This window comes from Strix uralensis, chromosome 7 (assembly GCF_047716275.1).
Source record: "Strix uralensis isolate ZFMK-TIS-50842 chromosome 7, bStrUra1, whole genome shotgun sequence".
Lineage (NCBI taxonomy): Eukaryota > Metazoa > Chordata > Aves > Strigiformes > Strigidae > Strix > Strix uralensis.
The window spans coordinates 6,071,254-6,092,270 of record NC_133978.1 but is presented as its reverse complement, the minus strand read 5'-3'; the positions used below and the strand labels follow the sequence as shown (position 1 = coordinate 6,092,270).

At 37.9% G+C, this 21,017-nt stretch overlaps 1 protein-coding gene across 5 annotated transcripts; it reads right to left on the bottom strand.

Moving 5' to 3' along the window:
* Nucleotides 1-3,538: 3,538 nt before the first annotated feature.
* Nucleotides 3,539-20,959, bottom strand: SLC25A16 (solute carrier family 25 member 16). 5 transcript variants are annotated; one of them, XM_074874268.1, is made up of 9 exons: nucleotides 20,847-20,959; nucleotides 19,841-19,933; nucleotides 17,456-17,589; nucleotides 15,696-15,759; nucleotides 9,441-9,562; nucleotides 8,827-8,893; nucleotides 7,870-8,032; nucleotides 6,919-6,987; nucleotides 3,539-5,148 (listed from the first exon to the last, which is right to left on the bottom strand). In XM_074874268.1, exons 1-9 carry the CDS (start codon nucleotides 20,938-20,940, stop codon nucleotides 4,992-4,994), a joined length of 963 nt encoding a protein of 320 aa, XP_074730369.1. In that variant the 5' UTR covers nucleotides 20,941-20,959; the 3' UTR covers nucleotides 3,539-4,991. The 5 variants fall into 5 exon arrangements, 4 of the variants coding, with proteins under 4 accessions (XP_074730369.1, XP_074730372.1, XP_074730370.1 ...); XM_074874271.1 differs by lacking the exon at nucleotides 20,847-20,959 and adding an exon at nucleotides 18,094-18,153 and having other exon boundaries at nucleotides 19,841-19,909; XR_012629593.1 differs by having other exon boundaries at nucleotides 5,070-5,148; nucleotides 6,919-7,289.
* Between the last annotated feature and the right edge of the window lie 58 nt (nucleotides 20,960-21,017).

Sequence of the window (21,017 nt, the reverse complement as noted above, 5' to 3'; positions counted from 1 at the left end):
CGGCCCTTGGGGCTGTGCCGGAGAGGGCGGTTCTCAGCCCTCCCTGTCGTTTGTTTCCACAGCATCAAGTGCGCTTACAACCGTGGCCCATCTTATGATACCAGTGCAGAAGTATGAGGTAAAATCAGATGTGCCTTTTTGCTCCCAACTGCTTATGGGTGAATCTCAGCCCGAGAGTCGAACTTTTTCTCTGAGAAGAACTTGTTCTTACATTCGGTGCTGTTCACTGACAGGCTTTCAGAGGTAATACAGAAGTTTCAGATATGCAGATTTCCTTTCTTTGCTTTTTTTCGGCCACAAAACCACCCCTTCAGCAAAGCATTCTGGATTGCAGACCATCACTTCTGGCAAAGATTGAAGGACGCAGGTATTAAATATATCCCTAATACATCACCGCATGACTGTTCTGTAGTTTAAACGTCAGGAAAATTATGTATTAAAGAATTTGGTCTTATATCTCTTTAATTTAGCCAGACATTGGGAAACGGTATGAGGCTCTACACAGTTCTGGCCAACGCTTAGACATCCCAACAGAAGAATCAAAGCTTGAATCTTAAAAGGTGAGAACATACTTAAATCATCCCCTTTAGTTTTCTTTGGGATAGTCCTGAAATACATGCAGTAAATTACATTAATGTTGCTTTCCATTGCAGAACCTCTAATATAAGCTTACTTGCAATTTAACAGTTATGTGTCAATACTAAAATGCAGTCACGTAATTTTGTACGGTATTAAAAGGGATTACATACTTTTACTGTGTACACTTCATAACCTTGTGTTCTGTAGCCTCTTTCATGTTGCTTATACATTTGTCATACACTAAAAAACAAATATCTTAACAGAATATGGTTATAAAAGTACAAAATAGTTTTAAATATTTTTTTGAAGTTAGCTAAAATCCAAGCAGTCTGGGGAGTCTCTACAGAGAGCCTGTGAAATCCAGAAAAATACCAAACCTTACTTTAGTACCAAAAGTTGCACTGAAGTGTTCAGACTGTGGCTCTTTTAATTCTTTCTGGCATCAGTGGTTGAAAAAAATGTTCTTACAATTTTAAGATACATCAATGTTCTTCATCAAGTTTGAACTGTGTAAATTCAGGAATTTATTGTCAAAAATTTATCACAAGATAATGAAATCTGCTCCTCGCAATCCTGTGACAAACAGGGAGTTAGCTATCTATACTTAGAAAAAGTTAATATGTTTTATATGCCCCGATTTTTTAGGCCATGGATTTAATCAGGAAAATGTATGAGGGGAACCTACTGCCTCAGTAATATATACTTGCCTGCTGCCACCCCAGGTAGCAAGTTTATTCCTAAAGCTAAATCTGAGATTAAATTTACCTTGCATCAGATCTAACAAGTGTGCAGCCACAGCATGAGCTGGTTCAGTAAGGTGACACCAGTAAAATCACCATTTCTTTTGTTGGGTTAACCTTTCATCAGATCAGTGGAAACACCATGGTATCTAGTCCATCTACCCTGGCTGCGGTAAAAGGTCAAACAGCACCCAAAGGTGCAGTCAAACAGCAGAACAAAACAGTATAAATTAGCTTCAGGGAAACCCATCAGCTTCCTGAACCGATTAACTATGCAACTGTGCTAGCACTGTGGTAAAAGAACAGGTCAGATCCTGCCAGGGGAGTAGAAAGGAGGTGAGAGTAGAGGAAACCTAACTCCCACCAGCCTGGAGCACGCCAAGGTCTACTCTGAGGATGCCCAGGGGCGAGTCTGTCACTTCCGTGCTCACTCACACTAACTGCACAGAATGAAAACACAGTTAGGGACCAAGCACGGAGATCTTTCCTTTTATACCTGTTTGAATTGGACAAATAGAGTTGTTCTGAGTTGCAAACATAGAAGGTGGCCTGTAACAAGTGCCTTTCATGCTCCTTTTTCAGGAAAGGAGGGGAGGAATTTGAAGAGTGTCCATAGAATTTGTCCACCTCATTGAAATGAGCAACAAAAAAAACATCTGGAGAATATTAGTAGTGAAATAAATAAGAGACATTGGAATTAATCAGTGTAAAAAAAAGTGGTTCAAATACACAAAACTTTTCTGTGTAATGACTGCAAACTGCACTATTGGTCTAAGTGCCTTAGTTACAGCAGGCAAAATTTTCAATTATATGGATGTGGAGATGAAGTAAGGGGGTGATTTTAAAGACGCAATGTTTCATCACTGAAAACAAAGCCCCCGAGGCTGAGATTTTCAAGACGTATCATGAATAAGCCCGTATGAGACTCTCTCACCTGAAGGAGTCCTAAAATGGTGACAGAATTCTTTTCTACCTTTATGTCAAACTGCATTGGGAAGATGTGGGTTTAAGAGAGTTTAAAAATATTATCTGAGGCTACATAAGTCAGTTCTTCACAAACTACTTCCTTCACTGGATACAACTATTAGTTATGAGATTATTATGATATAAATTTTTAGATATAAAGTCAAAAACAGATATTCAGGCCCCTTCCGTTTGACGAAAAAGTAAACAGAAAAAAATAATTAGAAAGTATATGATTAGGTCATAAAAATGAACTTGGCTGGAGCCTAATCTCATACTTTTTACTGGCTAAAATTAGATGCGGCTTGTTCAGTACACTGAAAATACTGAAGAGACAGACAAGGAAAAAACAAGGGAATAAACCCCTCATTTCAAAATGAAAATAAGCCCAGTTTTCATAGAGCTGTCACTGGAGAAAGAAAGAGGATTTACAATTAAATCCCATGTTTCCACTCTGGTAGTCAGATATTCTAAATAAATTCTATGTTCTAACAGAAGAAGAAATACCTGAATAAGCTTTCTGGAGTTAGAAATAGCTACTAAAAAAAAAAAAATATTAGAAACTCCAGTCTCCTCCCATCTAGCCCCTGGAGAAAAGTACTTTTCTTTCATAGACCTCGCTCAAAAGTATTAAAACGCTTCCAACTTTAAAATTATTCATACACTTTTAAATTTTATTTTGAAAAACTAATCCTGAAAAACAGCACAGTTTCATCCAGTAGGTCTGGTTTTCACATTCAGTATCTTACTCAATTATTTAGGGGACACTTTTTACTGCTCTATTCCTCTCAAGAGTGAATATGCTGGATTCTGCTTTATTCTGCATAAGAACTGCTTTTCATGACACAGCTCAAACCTGTTTGAGTTCCTCAAATATATCACTTTTAGTAAAATTAAGATGCAAAACTCTAAATTTAAACATCCTTAACAGCATTAACATGGCAAAGAACTGGCACCTGAGAAGATGCTTATTTGCTCACACAGTAGAACAATACAAGGAAAGAAAAACTCCACATCTCTTTTTTTAATACCATGGATTGAGCTGTACTGCAAGGACTTTAAAAGATAAAAAATTTGTTATGATATTGGCTAGTTTTCCTTTAAGTGAAACTAAAGATCAGATGAAAAATCTTATTTGTTGTCTCTTAATTAAGAATGATGATGTTGTGCAGATTTACCTACAAGGGCAAACATATAGATAATTCCAGAAAGATGCATTCTTTCTGGCTGCAACACATACAAATCACACAGAGACATTAGTTCAAAATTTTTAATAAAATAAATTCAAATACGTCTCATTCTCCGTCCATAGCTGCATTGTTAAATATGAAAGAAATACACACTTTTAAGAAACTGGAAAAAAAAAAAATTGAGCCACAAAAGTTGGTATTGAATATATAACTCAAAATCCAGTTTGTCTAATTTGTCCAAACTAACCAAATCAATCTTACCATCCACCACTTAATATAACCATTACCAATTCTTAAAAGACACTGCTAAAATATTTACAATAAATAAATAACTTACATCACTTAAAGTAAATGCTTTACAGTTTCCTGAATCAAGTGAGTAAAATCAAGAGTACCAATGCAAATCATGTATAAACAAGTCTGGAAAATAATTCCCTCTGTAAAAGGAATCGTAAGAGGAGGAAAACATGTAATAGTCTATTGCATACCATACTTCAGAAACAGTACATACACACATCTACAGACTCCAATACAATCTTCATTTTCTTTTCTTGCACGAGAGGTTGAATATGGTCCATATGCCTAAATAAGTAAATGCAGCAGCATGCAGTCTTGTTTGTCACCATGTTTTAAGGTAGGGACAAACCTGTTTACACAAGCTAGTACTAGAAAGTACATAAAATACTCAGTCTTTAATAAACTGAATCGAGAACATTCAGCTCCACAGAAAAGGTACAGAAATGCCTTTTAAGGTTAGACCCATACTAATTGCCTTGAGGAGATCTTTTCTAGCACTAGTAAAAGTTCCCCCTGGTTTTATTTGTATAGATACAGCATTTTTTATAACAGAATGTATGCCAAGAAACTGGTTTCCAAATTGCAAAATTTCTAATAATGTTAAATACATCTTTGTCATTTTGTATTGAAATGGTTGAAGAGACTTTCATATGTACCAATCTGAAGATATATGCATTGTTCTTGCATACAGAAAACTTGTACAAAAAAAGAATGAAAAGATGCGTAAGTCATGGTCTGCTGAGTTCAGCTTCTACAGAGCTGGCAAGTATTTGAATATGAAAATCATTGCATTTTGTTCAAATCAGTTTATTCAATTTAATTTTTAAAGAAGAACAGATGTCTAACTACTAGCTTAAAAAGCAGTATAACCATGTGTGTAACTCCTGGAATGGTGATAAAGCTAAATAACTAACAGCTTGAAACCCGTATAAAATGTGGGTGTAATTTTAAAACTGTGTAATTCTTAACATTAATCTAATGAAGCCTAGAAGATCAAGTACAAAAAAATGTTTATAGCTAACTAATGTTTATTTTGATCTGTCTCCTGGTTTGACTCCAGGAAATTAACCACATTTTGGCAAATAAAAATGTCAGACAACAGCAGTCCCACAGTAACAGATAGCTTGCTTTTTTTTTTTTTTTTTTAAACTTCAAGTAATTTCCTCACCAATATAATTTGAGGACTGATAGTGTAGTTTTACAGGAAAGTCTTCTAAAAAAATTAGTTGAGGTGCAAGAATTGTTTCATAAGTTCGTATGTGGTAAAAGCCACAGCCTGGGAAGGAATACAACGAATATAATTTAGAGATAAACCACGGTATAATCCTCTTCGTATTCCATGTTGTTGATACACGTATTTCAGTGTCTGCACCATTGTACTGGAAAAATAAGAACTGAAATCACTATTGGATACACATATTCAATAGTCAAAAATCACTTTCTTTAAATACAAGACACTGTTTTACTTAGTTCTTAAGAGATCTATGGAGAAAAACCCATGGGACTCCATATAGCAAAGCATTATAGTTTTTTTAGGACCCAGAAGACAGTCTGAGCTTCTGCAAGAGATCTGAGCCACGAGGCTGGGAATTGGAAACGGACAGTGCAATCCCATCTGAAGAAGTTTCAGTCTGAAAATACCTGCCCGAAAAGTCACATTAATACATTTTACATCAGAATGGCTATGCATATTCTGTTGCCTATCTAGCAGGAAGGAGTTGGGAAGCATCAATTCTTCTTACAAACATAGCACAGAGTAACAGAAACATAATTTGCCCAATGCAGCACACATTCCTTGCATTAAAGATCAGTATTTAGGCTTCTATCCCATTCTCCTTCTTTGAACACTTGATCATACCACCCGTCCTTCTAAAGCTCTGCATATAAAATTTACGTCTAGCTCTGTATGTGTGTATCTTCCTCCACCATGACAAAGACCTAGTATTTTCTCTCAAAAGAGAAATGCTAGAATTTAAGTATATAATATCTGACTTTAATAAAAGCAGAATTTGCAGTGTATATGCAAGAACGATTTTCCTCACATACTTACATTGAAACTGAGTGGACACTAAATGCAAAGCAATGTAAGAATCTCTAAGATGCTCAATATTTCCAAGCTATTAAAGACACTGCTCTTTGAGAACACCTTCCATATGCCTCAAAGCTTCAAAATTTCCTACTTGTTTCATCCTCTCATCCTCTAAAGACATATATGTCTACTCTCCTTCAAGGCGCAGCTCTCAAATACAGTCACAACAATATTGTTAAATTGGGAACCCTAAAGTCTGTAAAATAGTTCTCACAAATGCAGAAAGTAAAACCCCAAGAACAATTAACACATTTTTATTTTTAAAAATATCTGGAGCGGAAAATAGGCAAACAAAAAAACTGTTAAGGCTGCTAAGGAAAATAGAACAGCAACTTTCACAGTAAGCAACATCTAGGTTGTTTATGGAAGGTCACTACTGTTAGTAAGATCCAATTTGCCACCAGAAGGTTCACACTGAATCACACTGGATTCAGACATGCACAATTCCACAAGATTGAAAGTAACCAACATAGAACTGCCTTTGGTTGAGGCAATTTGAAATTCAGAAAGTTTTTCAAGATGAGAGCCGATTTAATACTATGATTTTAAGGATATTATGGTACTTCCTCTACTACTGGAGGAACCCCAACTACGTGTGGGGTGTGGGACATTACTGTAAATGCAAGAAAAGTCAAATGGAACAGTATTATGCAAAATCATCTTATGGAACAAATTCTGCGATGTTAAAAAACACTTTGAAACATTTCACTTCAGTAGAAGCATGCAGTCTATCTCTTAGGGATCCTGCTGATGTTAAAGAAAGACATTGCAAGTAGAGTTAAAATACAAAAAAAAAAAATATGTTACTAATACAAATGCAGTATTAGTAACAAAAGTTCGTAACAAAAGTGCCATTGTGACTTCAGGGGGTTTTTGTTAACCTCAGAGTGGTAAGAGCAGCTTTTGTCTGAGTGGAAACTTACTCATTAAAAGAACAAAGAAATCAACAACATAGCAGTCTGGGCTTTGTTTAGGTTTTTTAAAACTTTAAAACTAAGAATTTAACTTTGCTCAAGAGGTCTAAGAATTCAGTTACTATGGATGAAAAGAAAATACTTACAGGCACTTTTCAGAGTCTGGGAGAACTGCTCCTAACTGCATTCGCCTACGAGTTACATCAAGGGGATATCTACAGAGGAGATATTTGAACAGCAGCTCAACCAGATGTGTGATCACTATACGAATATAGTTTAAAAAAAGAACACAAAGAAGTCCATGTGCAACCTCCAAGCTCCCTTTTCAGTGAGTCAGGAATCCAGCTCAGATTCTCAACACAGCTGAAAGTTCTCCAGAAAGGGAGACTTCCCCTATACAACCAAAACCAGCAAATCAGATCTCTTTAATATATTCCATTTGGCAAGAGTAAGGAAGACACATGAAGATCAGATGAGACTACAAAACAGTCTGTAAAACGCTGGAGGGAGAACACACCTGAATCAAAAATAAAATTAACAGTTTAAGGATTAATAGAAAATGACATTTGTAATGCAGCGATTTAGTGAAAAATTGATGCTGTATTAGTCCATTAAATTCATTTATTTTATGGACAAAATAAAATATGACAAGGACAGCATGAGAATGGAGAAAGCAGGCAAAGTAATAAAAAAATGAATGCCAAATACAATATCTAAGACTTTTGGGGTTTTGTTTTTAATTCTATGGCTTCACAGGTTACATTGTTTTGAAAATAAACTGCAATAATAAAATTCTGCAAATTATATTCATGGTCAAAATTTCATAGCTTACCAAACAAGATTCCAACTGATTTTAGGAGATTTGTCTGAATTTGTTTAATCGACTCAATGCATATACCTTTAAAGACCCTGAAGATTAAATAGATATTTAGTAAACGAAACAATAGGTAATAAGTGAATTCCAGTGTCTGATTAACCTGATTTAATAACCTAATAACTAGACTTACATACAACTATATTCTCATAAGTTTCTTTAGAATGAACAGCTATATAGAAGAAACAAAAGAACAAAAAACCAACACAATACCCAAACTTACGATATCGTCTGAGCTATTGCTCCAGCTATGCCACCACACAGCAGATTTACATGTGTTTTCAAAACTAAGACATCAGGATTATCTAATGAAGGCCGTCCAAGCAAGTTAGGTGCTTGAGCAAGTCCAATGCTCTTTAAGGTACCAAAGGTAAAAAATGAAAAACCTAAAAGGAAATTTAATTTTATGTACTTTCATAAAAAGGCAAACTATTTGTCGATGCATCATTATCATAAACAGAAAACTGCAATTACAAAATGAAACTATTTTCCAATTCTTTTAGAAGATTTTTCTTAAGCAGAAAGAAATAGACAAATAATAGTTTAAACTTCTACAGTAACTTCTGTCCAAGTGAATTAGTGTTTATAATTAACATTAAAAGAATGCTTTAAATAAACTAGACTGCAGGTTTTAAATTACTGGATTGCTGTTAAGAGTAACTCCTATGATATTTTTAACTGAAGAACATCTTTCATCTTTTAAATATGAGTGTAGTCTAGCTGGGCAGTTCTGATGTTCCTCCATCCCACCTCACCCACTGCTTTAGCTTGTTTAAGGATTGACATAAAAGTCACCAGGAGATGGAGCCAATACAGAGGCTCTACAACTCCCATCTATAGAGTGCTCTGCTCTCTCATGGATCTACCTGTTTGAGAGAAATATCCTACATGCTTTATTGTGGGAAAACTGGGAAGCAGAAGAGAAAGAACCACTACTTTACCTCTCTCCTCCTCAACTCCAAGATTCAGAAAAGCTAGGCTTTGCCTATTGAAGATGCTTTAACACACATTGAGCGATTCTAGATTAAGATTGAAGAGTTGCAAATGCATCTACTGGCCTCCCCATTCCATTGAGTAAAAAACAGAATCACTGATTTTAACAGGAGCCAATTAACTGTGTAAATATATTATGTAGAGCACATCACTGCCAAAGGACTGCCACGTCCTGGTGTTAACTTACCCGCATATGGCGCCATTCCTACAACAGTTGGCGTCAGCCCTCTGTAGAATCCACTAAAACCACCTTCCTTTGAAAGAAAAATACAGGTACATTTGTGGCAAGAAATACACCAAATGTCTTAACAAGAATCTGTATGAACAACCATGTATGAACGTACTGTATGAACAAACATGACAGCAATCTGACTAGCATCATCTAGCACCAAGGAGCTAACATCCGTTTCTTGTGCCTGAAGACTGAGGGGACAACTGCCTGGCTCCATAGGAGATAAAAAAGTGAAAATAAAGGAGAACAATCTACATCCAACATCATAATCTAGGAGACATTCTGCATTATACATATCCCTCCTCCCCAAAGTTCTTGTATCATTACTACTTGTTCTTGAAAAGCAACTTCTCTCTGCTGTTTTCAACCTCCCACTTACATAAGTCTTAGCTACATCTTAGCAGCCTAAGTAGAAGGAAGCATCCAGATAAATTTTTACATTAAAAAACTCAATGTGCACGCACTGAAGTCATGTTATTTTCCACCAGGCTACTATTTTCAATGCAGTGCAACATTGTTTAAAGAGCATATTTTGCTTTGACAGGACTGAAGATTAAAAGAAAAAATACCTTTGTGTAAATCATCTTGAATGCATGGATAATCCCCATGTACTTGTGTTCCCCTTTTACTTGGAACGCCAGACGAACTCTAACCATATCAAGAGGGTAAGTACAAATCACTGCTGTAATACCTTTATTAAAAACAAAAACAAAACAAGCAAACAAAACTCACCTACACCTTATCTGATTCTAGGATTATTTTGAAAAGTCAGAATTTCCTTTTGTGGCAGTGAATATAATAGCATATACAAATTATTTTGTTAAAGAAACACTTAAAGTCACTCATAATCAGCAAATAGGAACAGTAACTTCAGCAACACATGAAGGATTTATGTTTATACTTGGTGTTCACTGAAGCTGCACACCTAGGCCTTGATTTTCCAGAGATTTATAAGCCTAACTGTATTCACATGAGCAATCTTATTTAAGTCCATGGCTCATAAGTAACAGGCTAGTCAAGTGCATCAGCTTTACTGGATTGCAACCATGAAACTTAATCCTACATATCTTAAAAAAAAATAAAATTAAACCAAACCACCAAATTTACATGTTTAATTTCAAAAGGCTTTGTCAGAATTTGATGTGATTACTGGATATAGATACATGTATTTATCTACTACATCTGAAAATACTAAATATATTCTAATGACATTTAAAATAGGACAAGAAGTAAGGTAACGGTTTTAAACTGAAAGAGGGCAGATTTAGATTCAATATAAGGAAGAAATTCTTCCTTGGGGGGTGGTGAGACACTGGCACAGGTTGCCCAGAGAAGCTGTGGCTGCCCCCTCCCTGGCAGTGTTCAAGGCCAGGTTGGACGGGACTTTGAGCAACCTGGTCTAGTGGAAGGTGCCCCTGCCCATGGCAGGGGGTTGGGACTAGATGAGCTTTAAGGTCCCTTCCAACCCAAACCAGTCTATGGTTCTATGAAAATAAAGTCAGGATTGTACTGATGAGGAGTACTTAACTGCATTGCATTACTGCATTTTAATAGTTCATGTTACACCAGCACTTCTGTTTCAAAACTCTGACCAAAAAAGTTATTTCTAGACTTAAGATGCCAAAAAAAAAAAAAATCAAATATTAGGATTCATTCAGTTATGAACTGCTTCAAAACTGGTTCCATACTGACCAACTTGTAACTTTGGAAACAGAATTCCAGTACAGAGAACAACTCCTCTAACAGTTACCTGAGTAACAAATTCTTTCCTACTGCTAGTTTTTGAGGTAAATCACTCAGCTGCTTACAAATTATTGGGACGGAATAGTTAAAACTCTTTACTAAAAAGAGAGATCATTTTTTGGTGGTATACCACCATCACTTGGAAAAAAAATACTAGGAAAAGGAGCAAACTCATGACTGATACTGTTTTCTACCAGCTGCTCTGATTTAGCTAAACATCACCCTTAAAAATCGGTCCTACAGAAGACAAGCACACTTTTTATGCTGGCAGGAAATTGCCACTTCCTCTTAAGTTTTAATAGTCTCTTAACAATATCTCTTTTTGTAGGTGTATCATTTCCCCTCCTTTCCACAAGGTCAAGAGAAAACCACCACAGAGGGGAAAAACAAAACAAAACAAAACCAACAACAAAACCCAAACACAACACAACAACTCCGGCAAACAAGGTCCTGGTAACTTTTATGTCTGGAGAGAAAAAAAAGCAACCTTAGTAAGCTGAGTGATTTGACATAAGATATCATGATTGGATGGGGAGAAAAAAAAAAAAAGTATTAACACCCTAAGTGAGCTATCCAAAAAGCTGACACTGGTCAACCGTTAATCAAGAGTAAAGTTTGTGGCCTTCTGGAGTAGCCTACCAGTAATTTATTTTAGAAGACAAAAACATTTCTGTCAAGAGATTTTGGACGACTCCTCTGAACAAAAAGCACACATCTGCAGTTGATTTCTGATGTTGTCTCACCCATAGGGTTCAAAAGTTGGAAGCTGCAAAACACCAAAGCAACTTCAGGACTTTCCACTGACCTACATCATTAAAGACAATCCCTCAGACTACAGCCTTTTCCTAATGGATTGCCTGAGATGTCCAGAAATATTGTAAAATGGATGAATTCAAGCAGTTTAGAAAAAATAAAAGAAAAAAGAGGGGAAAAAGCTTTACAGAGCTTAAGAGTTCACAGAAAAGTCATCCCACTTCAGAAACCAGACAACTTTATCCCCCTTCTCTTTCCAATCATGCACTAATACGCTTCCAGGAATATTCTCTGAACAAAGATTAGCAAACAGACCAACCAGGAGCTTGGTGAATGCACTAGCTGGTGAACACAGCCCAAAAATAGTACAATTGAAAAAAAAAAAAAAAAATCAGACAGAACTGAAAGAAACCATATGTAGTAAGGATTTAAATAGGATCTTTTTTTTCTTTTTTCACTTTTTCTTAAAATCCTCTAGCCATGAATTCTGAAAAAAATGGAATTCCCAACATCATCCTCAAAAGATGCTTTCTTGAAGCAACTGGGAGAGGTATATTACTCCTTACTGTTCACGTAAGCAAAATGTACATACAAGGGATCAAGATTTCCTTCGGGGCTCAGAAGACCCACTATCTTTTCTAGGAGAAATAGCGGCCAGCTTTGGGACACAGTCATTGTGGTGAAGTCTACAAAATTAATAACATTCTCTCTAGCTCCCTAAACAGTGTGAGTTATCAGAAGTCAGACCACAGCATCTTAAGGCCAATTCCCTGTCTTGAGGAAGCAAAGTCTATACCAAATAATGAAAGTTGGGCCAAAAATCTCTCCCACGGTTGGTTAAACAGGTCAAAATTGGAAGTATCTCAACAGTTAAGAGATACATACTGCAATTCCCAGTGTCTCATCTGAAATAATCATAACAGGGCAATGTAGCTCCTACCTCCTTTAAGGAACGACTTCTTCAAGAACAGCAGACTTTTTCATTGCAAATGCTGACTCAGAAGTCAAGGAAGTCAAGGAAAGACCATTCTTCACTTACCATATTGTCCTCAAGCACCTTTGACCACTCTTGGGGACAAGATACTGGGTTACACAGACCCTTACTGAGACTTATCGTCAATGAAGCACAACAGGAATTAGACTGTCCTCGATTTGCTTCCCAGGCTTTGGGAGTTAACAATGAGATTAGCTGTAGAGGGACTTATCTCTGTCTCCCAATTTCCCTACTATTCCTCCATTCTTAGTAATACTCTTTTCTTTGAGAACAAAAACAACCCCAAACATCTGGAGCAAGAAAAACCCCAAGTGAGCTACATTTACAAAGGTCAGGAACTGCAAACATATCTGATACAGAAGTCATAAAAACTTGTGTATCATGCTCTTTGTAGTTTATCAATAACTATGAGATCAAATTAAGTACTACTAGGTGATCAGAGGTATACAGTTCAAAAGCTGATAAGCACAAGTCACAGCCTTGAACTGCAGGAAACACGTTCCTTCACTAGCATAAAGACTAATTCATCAAGGAGGCATCTTCTGAACAAAACAAAGCTTCAGGAACTATACATACAGAGAAATAGCTGATGACAAAGAGCTGCCTAATTTACAAGTCCTAACATTTCTAGACATTCAATATATAATTCTGTTTCTGAATTGCACCTGAGGAAATAAACAGCACAGATTCTTTTAAAAGGTTGACTCAAATAGGTAACTGTTAATTACATACTATTTAAAGTTGAGACAGTCAGTATCCTCCTACATCAATACTATTTTCCAATCGTTTTTACTAAAAAGTAAAAGTAAAAAGATAAAAACAAACCCACGCTTTCTGTATTAGGTTCATGGAACTTGAGTTTGTTCTAGATAGCATCTAATCCTTTTTGGCTTTTTTTATTTTTAAGTTAATCAAGTGCAGGGGATGAAATACATATTTCTGTGTATATTGAGATTTTTCAAATAGAAAACTAAAAATACATTTAGAATTGCAAAACCATCATATGATACAGGTGCTATTTGATCATTTTGTTTCCTAAACCCTGCTAACCTCTATGATTTTTCTATCTTCTCCCCAGCTCTGCCTTTCCTTAAAAGAAGTTATACACCATTTATTTGTTAATGAGGTGTTACAACTGAAATTTGAATCACACAAGACTCAGGAAATCCAGAGTTAAAGTTTCCACAGTAACTTTAACTTGGCCTCCTGAAATATATGCATTACAATAGGTTTTTCTTTTCTCTCACTCCACTACCCCCATCCTCATTGCCTTGTTTTTCCCTGTGGATATGCTTTTGATCCTGTTTATCGGTTACAGAAGATACTCAAATGTTTCCCACCACTCTGAAGCTGATTCAGGTCTGTTGACTGCTAGTAATGTTGGAAACACTGACATAAGCAAGATTTAAGTATCAGTAGCATACACAGAAGTGAAAACAGACAGCTGTGTGGCTAGATGGTGTAGAGGGGACAAAAAGGAAAGGGAAACAAGGGTTATGCATTTTCAACTGTGTAATATTGGGTTCCAGAAAACTGTGAAGACCCCTCTCCATCAACATTGGGGTACATGCAGCACACCATCTCCTTTAGTCATTTAAACTTGGAAGAAACAGAATAATACCCCTTGTTAGAGCCAGCAAGAGACTAAGCAACAGGAGTTAAAGCAGTTTTTACCAATTGCTTTTAAAAGTCTCTTCTTCTTTTGTTTGCAAATCTAAAGAACTTCTGTATCAGATTTCAAACTCGACGCTCTTCTTAGTGCCTCCTTCCTCCTCTGTATCTTCTTGGCATACTCAATATAAACCCCCCCACCCTTATTGATCTAATAAATATCCCAAAAAGCAGTTAATGCCACCTAGTAAACAAATAGTAAGACACTCGTGTGTGATGCTATTACTATACCTGACTGCTATATTCATTTCACTGCCCACCTAAGTCTAGCTCATCCACTCAGTTTTGAGGTTCTCAATACCAGACTATGGAGTATATACTGTACTTAAATGCACCACACAAAGCATTTCATTTGATTGTGCTTTCCAGACAGTACTGTATATTTATTTTATTTCTGTTACTCTAACCACACAAAACAGATTTAACCAGTAAGGTGCTTAAAATGATGCCAGATGCTATTAATTTATCTACACAAAGAATCCCAGCATGCCCAACACTGACGAAGTTAAGCTGATTATTCAATGTTTTCACAGTGCCTCACAAGTCAGGTTCCAGGTCTCTGACAAGGCTCCTGAAAAAGCTAATAATAAGCTTTTGGGGGAAAAAAAAAATTAAAAAAATAAAGTGTTCTTTAGTACAGTTAAAGCTGGGGGGAAAGAAAGAAAGAAAGAAAAAAAGGGGAAAAAAATTATGTATTTTTTCCACTTCTTTCAGATAGAAAGCCAGCCAAGTTCTGGAACATATCTTGCCAAAATGGGGTTTGCTAGTTTTTAGGATCTTTGAACCGTTTCATTTCATTCTCTTTCCTTTTCCTCTGATCACATGCAAAGCCAAAATACTTTTATGAGGTCTTCCTAGTTTAACTAAAGGTAGTATTAACAAACCCCAGTATTTTTATTCCAAAAGAAGGTAAATATTAACACTCGTGTCATAACTACTTAAGGACTGTCACTAGATGGTATTAAGCCTGTCTTACAAAGTAAAAGGACGTGAAGAACCACCTCGATTGACAATCAGTCCACTATTACTTACCTTTCCCTGTTTTTTCTTAGCTACTTTTGGCTGAATGACTAGCAAGAGGAAAACAGAAATGTATAATCATACTATATACTGGCAGTTTACAAATGGGTTTTTCTACTGCTATTGCACTAATTGATAAATGATGGTTTTTGACATTCGTACATATGAGCTAAAGAGTATCATGACAATCCTGCGTTGGATGTTGAACAGTCTAGACATTTCTGGAAAATCCAAAGAATCCACCCATTTAAGGAGCTGCAGTTCTCTCTATTTCTATGGGCTTATGTTCAGCCTAGTAGCAAAGGCAGATGGGCTCATGAACCAATTCTGCTAAAACCTGCATCTTCATACTTCACCTTGATGACGCTGGATTCTTTATTTTTTAAAAGCCATAATAAACACTATAAAAACTGTGCTTTACAACATTGCACAGAATTCAGTGCTTCAACAAATATGTTTTAAAGAATACTCTTAGACAAACAGTTTTCAATTAGGCAACTACTTGTTACATTAACCATTTACTAGTATTTTTGCTTAATACAAATTTGCAACAGTTTGACCTGAAAACACATCAAATCATCCTCTAAACAAATATTAACTTTTCAGCAAAAGGGGCATCTGAAATCCAAGTACAAAACCATACCTGCCATGGATCCAGCCATTAATCGATGCACATGCCCTGAAATCCCAAGTTGCTTCTTTATTACCTACAAAATACAGAACATTTACAATAGTCGTATATTAGAAAATATAGGGAAATACATCACGCAGTTTATTAGCACATTAGTGCAAACTCTGTAGCTGTTTCCAAGAAGTTTGTAACACTGCAAATTCAAACCAGAGCCCTTAAGTACAATTAAAAGAATTTTCTGAACATTGCTACTGTTACCACTTCCTTATTAAAAACACGGAAGTGCTAGAGTTCTACTAACAAGGCAAAATGATTAGTTGAAAGTATTTGTACTGTTTACTTCAGAAACTAGATTGTTTATTTAGTTATCTTTAATGTGTGTCAAACAAGGCAAACTGAATGGTGTCCTTGTAGCATGATAGAGAGCAAAGGACACGGAGCAAAGTTGAAAGGTGACACATTTAAGAGTAAATTTTTCTTCCATGCACAGCATGTGAAACATACTCCTATGAAGGTATTTTTAAGGCTTTGTTTAACTGCATTTAAAAAAAAAAAAAAAAAGGAAAAGACAGAAATCCATCAAGCATTTGAGAGCAAGAACTTCCTAAGTTACATTACGTTCTGGAAGGAAGTTAGAAATTAGTTTCCAGGCTTTTATCAAATAACTGAGACTAAGAAGCAGTTTCTGCTGTAGAGAAGATCAAGAATTGATCTTCCTTCTTTAAGAACTGGTTTTTTTCCTTTTACATATTCCAGCAAAACATCTTGAATATTTGATGACAATTAATAGATAAAAGAAGCTGCTATGATGCTAAATTGTTTCTTGAAATTTGCAGATTCATAAACCATTTAATTATAAAGCATGGCATGCAGTCTTTTATTCAACACAACATAAAACAAGCATAGATCAACAGCATTTATGATTACACCACAAAAAACCTCAGAACATATGAAACTCATTGAAGTTACTTCTTTGTATCAGCCCTCTGAAATTCGCTCTTTAGGGAAAGGAATCATAATTTCAGTTTCACTGTCTTCAATAAAGATCATGCAAGTTACTTCACTGCGTACTAAACCTCAGCTTTCAAACACGGAATTACTCATCACTAACAGTAAAGTGGTATTTCTGATCACACATAAGCAATGTTTAAAAACATGTTCATACTAACACCTGACCTCCAAAGCTGTTACAGGGATTTATTATGTATTTATTATGAAAGACTAAATGCACGAGAGCAGAAAGGAATCCACAAATCTTGTGGGACCCTGAAATAAGCATTTTCTCTTCCAGGTCATTTTTCTCTAGAGCCTGACATAGTCATTTGCCAGGTCAAATATAACAGTCATATCCAGAGAGACTTTCAAGTTTAAGTTATTCCATCCATCAAGTACTAAGACTCCCAACACAAAATCATAAAGAGGTTCCATTTTACATTTTGTTCCTACATTATTCACAAAGGGCTACCTTATAGCAATACAAATAGCAGCAGACTTTAGACTACCTTTTTCTTTCCTAAAAAAAGTATTATTCTCAACAATACAAAGGTACAAAAATTGGTGAGAATTTTTTTCCTTAAGCAACACTGCAGAAAGTTTCACTGTTGCTCTGACTTTTTTAATGGGTAGATTCAGATAAAATTAAGCAACCTTAGAAAAGACATGCAGCTAATTAATAAGACACAAAAGTTTCAGTGTTAGTTTTGATCACTTAAAGAATCTGTATTCACTGTAGGCAGGAAAAAAAAAAAGAAAACAAAATAAATTCAACTAACCTTTTTATATTGGTCAAATGCCATAAACTGAATTGCACCATATGGAAAGATTCTAATCATCATTGCCCCGTTTCCTTTATACAGCCCAAGGTAACCTTCCTTTTTGGGGACAGCACACAGTGTAGAAAACACTCCTGCCAGCAATACAAAAAGAGGTATTTAACAATTACACTGAGGGGAAGGAAAAAAAAAATCAAGCAAATATTACTGACAATAAGAAAGTATGCATAGAACTAAGAGAGGATCATGTTGCTCACGTAACTATGGAGAGTGGAAAACCCACTTTCCATGCCCAAACATTGCCAGACAGAGGAGGTTTAAGGTTAAGTTTTATCAGCTTTCTCACCTCCCAGCCTCAGTGAACCTCTTTCTGAATTCATGCGTTCAGGCCCTGTGGCTTGCCTGGACTGCACGCAATCCTATTGCAGATGATACTATCCACCCACAGAAGCTAATACTAGCAACAGAAGGAAGGAAACTGGTCGACTTGCGATTCAGTCAGTTCAAAATAGATAAACAAATACTTTAAAATCGAAAACCATGGGAAAAAAAATCTAATATTGTTACATGCTAAATTACAGATTAAATGCCATCACTAAGGAAATGGACTAAACAAGTTTAAGACTCTCGTTACTTACAATTTACACATCTCACACTTCCTGTCCCAGAGCTGTTGCAACAAGAAGCAATCCTATTCCCTTTTAATAGGTGGGAAATAACGCAAGATCACACAAAGTTTGGGCAAAACCTGCGCTTTTATTATAAACATATTATTAGTTACGCACAATTGCTATCAAATTGACTTTTCAACTTTTTTTGGTAAAGGAATAATCTGTAACATTTAAACAGTTTTCATCCATAGGGAACTACTTAATAATATAAGAGCTGAACATGAAAAAGTCTTACACATCTTACTTTCAAGCAGAAAAAAAAGAGTACTTGACAAACTTTCGTTTGAAGTCTAAGTAAAACAAGTATTAATTAGTTTCTGAGGTTCTAAGAATAGAACAATAAATGTATTTTTAAGATTTCACACTTATTACACGCCTCTGAAAATACTTAGGCCGTGATTAGAATTTCTCTCTACTCTGCAATGATGAGTTACTGTTCTTCTTTCTTAAAACCTGCTCTGACACCCATGTAGCACAAACTCTCCACAGAGCAAGGGCAGGAAAAACATTTAGTGAGCACTTCGATGAACCAATCCACCACGTCTCTGCACTTACAGGTATCCACATCATTTTCTTTCTTGCCTACACGTAACAAGAACATACACTGATGTCAGACACGTGCCAAATAATGAGCACCCTATCTAGCTCCCTACATAGGGAAGAATATAAGATTTTCATTGCCAGTTATGGCACAATACAAAGTAAACAGAAAATAAGGATTTAAAGTATCGGTCAAACCAATTATTTCAGCCTGCATTCCTTAGACTACAGATTTGAGTGCATTCTTATATGACTGTGTTACCAAAATGCCACATTATTTGCGTTTCCCTTTTCGGTACCGTGAAGTGAATATATATCCACTGAATTTTGTTTCAAGATTTATTTTTCCAGCCTTAAAAAAAATTATTTTTAGTGTCTAAATCACAAATTTCAAAGTTTCATTACATGTAAAATTAACTAACTCAGAATTATTTTTTTTTCTTGCCAACTGTAACCCACTTTCAGAACAGAAGTTATGACATATTTCAAGAACATAGGGCATAAAATACCTCAAATACTCTGCACAAGAGGGCACTGTTACAGCCCCACAGAGAACGGTTCTGAACACGGTGACAACGGGGAGTTTATTCTCTCACCACGATGCAACACAGATGCCGAATACGGATCGCCGGCACCTCACGCCAAGCACAGACCCACTTCCATCTTCCATTGGCATCAAGCACGCTGCTGTGCCAGCGCACCGGAGCCTTGCGGGATGCGGCGGGCACCGTCTTGTCATCACCAGCCCCGCCAGGGCTACCAAGCTCCGAGCAGCGGCGGTTCCCCCAGCCCCTGGGAGCCGGCAGTCGCTGTCGCAGACTGCAGCAGTCACCAGCGGTGACAGTTTTTACATAAATGACCCAAGCTCTGCAGCTGTGATTACCAACCTCCTGCTGGCCTCGCTAAGGGGAAGATCAAGCCTGGCTCTTACGTGCCTTTTTGGGGATTGTTCGGACATCTCGATCGCTAAATCAATACCACAACTTGCTCACACGGGGCTTTGTTTTTCTTTCGAAACACTAACAAAACGCAGCCCAGAGGCTGACCAGACGGCTCCAACCTTCTGCCTGATTAGCGCCTTTTTTTATCAGCCACATCGTTGAATAAACCAACAGACCCAAACCATACACATTGCATTTAAAACCAAAAATTAGACACGCAGCAGCCATCTTACCTAGATGTTTGTAATGGTGGTTATGAGCTTGCAGCAAAATCTTTACTCGATCCAGTGGTGCAGTAGTTGTTTTGGCACAACAACCTGCAACACCTTTCCAAGAGGGGAAACAGAAAAGTGATGGGATGCAAAAGTTCTTCACGTCAGCAGATAAATAAGGGATTTTTCTAATGTATTTTTAAATGGAATAGGGGAGGAGAAACTCAGGAACTGGAAAAAGCCCCGACGACGAATAAACAGCCTCTATGAGAAGCATGTTACAAACCGCCTAAAGCCCTAATGAAATGTATTAGTTACTTTTCCCGATTACAAAAACCCGGGCCATCATCTCTCAGCTGCTTAAGTCACAGCAGCGGCTTTCAAAGTTACTCAAGAGTTTTCCGCCCTGCTTCCTCCTTCCCTTCCGCGGAAAACAGCCCCCGCTGCTCTCCCCAGAGCGGGCTCCGTGTCCGCCGCGGACCCTCCGCTTCTCCGGCGGGGAGCCCCAGCAGCCAGCGCTGCCCGAGGGGAACACCTGAATTAAAGCAAAACACCTTCCTGCCCGCCGGCAAACCGGACAGCCGGGACAACACCCTCCGCGAAGAATAAAGAGGCTTTTTTTCCAAAAGGTTAATAACGCGGGGTGGTGTTTGCTGGGCTGCCCCCCGCCCCCTTAATCTCCACAGCAGCAGCCGCAACAGTCCGGGGACACGGGATGACCCCAGCTCCGCGGCGAGGGACGGGGCTCCGCGAACATGGAACTGGCGACTACCCGGGGCTGCGACACACGGGCCAGTCGCCTCCGGGCGGAAAAAAGGGGGGAAGGAGAGCCCCCCGCTCCCCCAGGTGACGATACTGCCGCAGGCGGCTTTACCGGGGATACGGACAGGGAGGGGACCTCCGCCGCGCCGCCCCCGGCCCTTCCCGGCTCCCCCCCCGCCCCCCGCCAAACCCCGGCCTCCCGCGGGAGGCCCGCCGAGACCGGGGCACGGCACGGCACGGCACGCCGCCGGGCCGGGGCACCCACCTCCGGCGATGAAGGAGCGCAGCCAGTAGAAGTCGCGGCGCGCCGCGCCCGCAGGCAGCGCGGCGCCGGGCCCCGCCGCCGCCGGGGAAGCCATGGGGCAGGGCCGGGCCGGGCCGGGCGCGGGCGGCGGCGGCTCCCTCAGGCGGCGAGCGGGCAGCGCGTGGTGCCGCG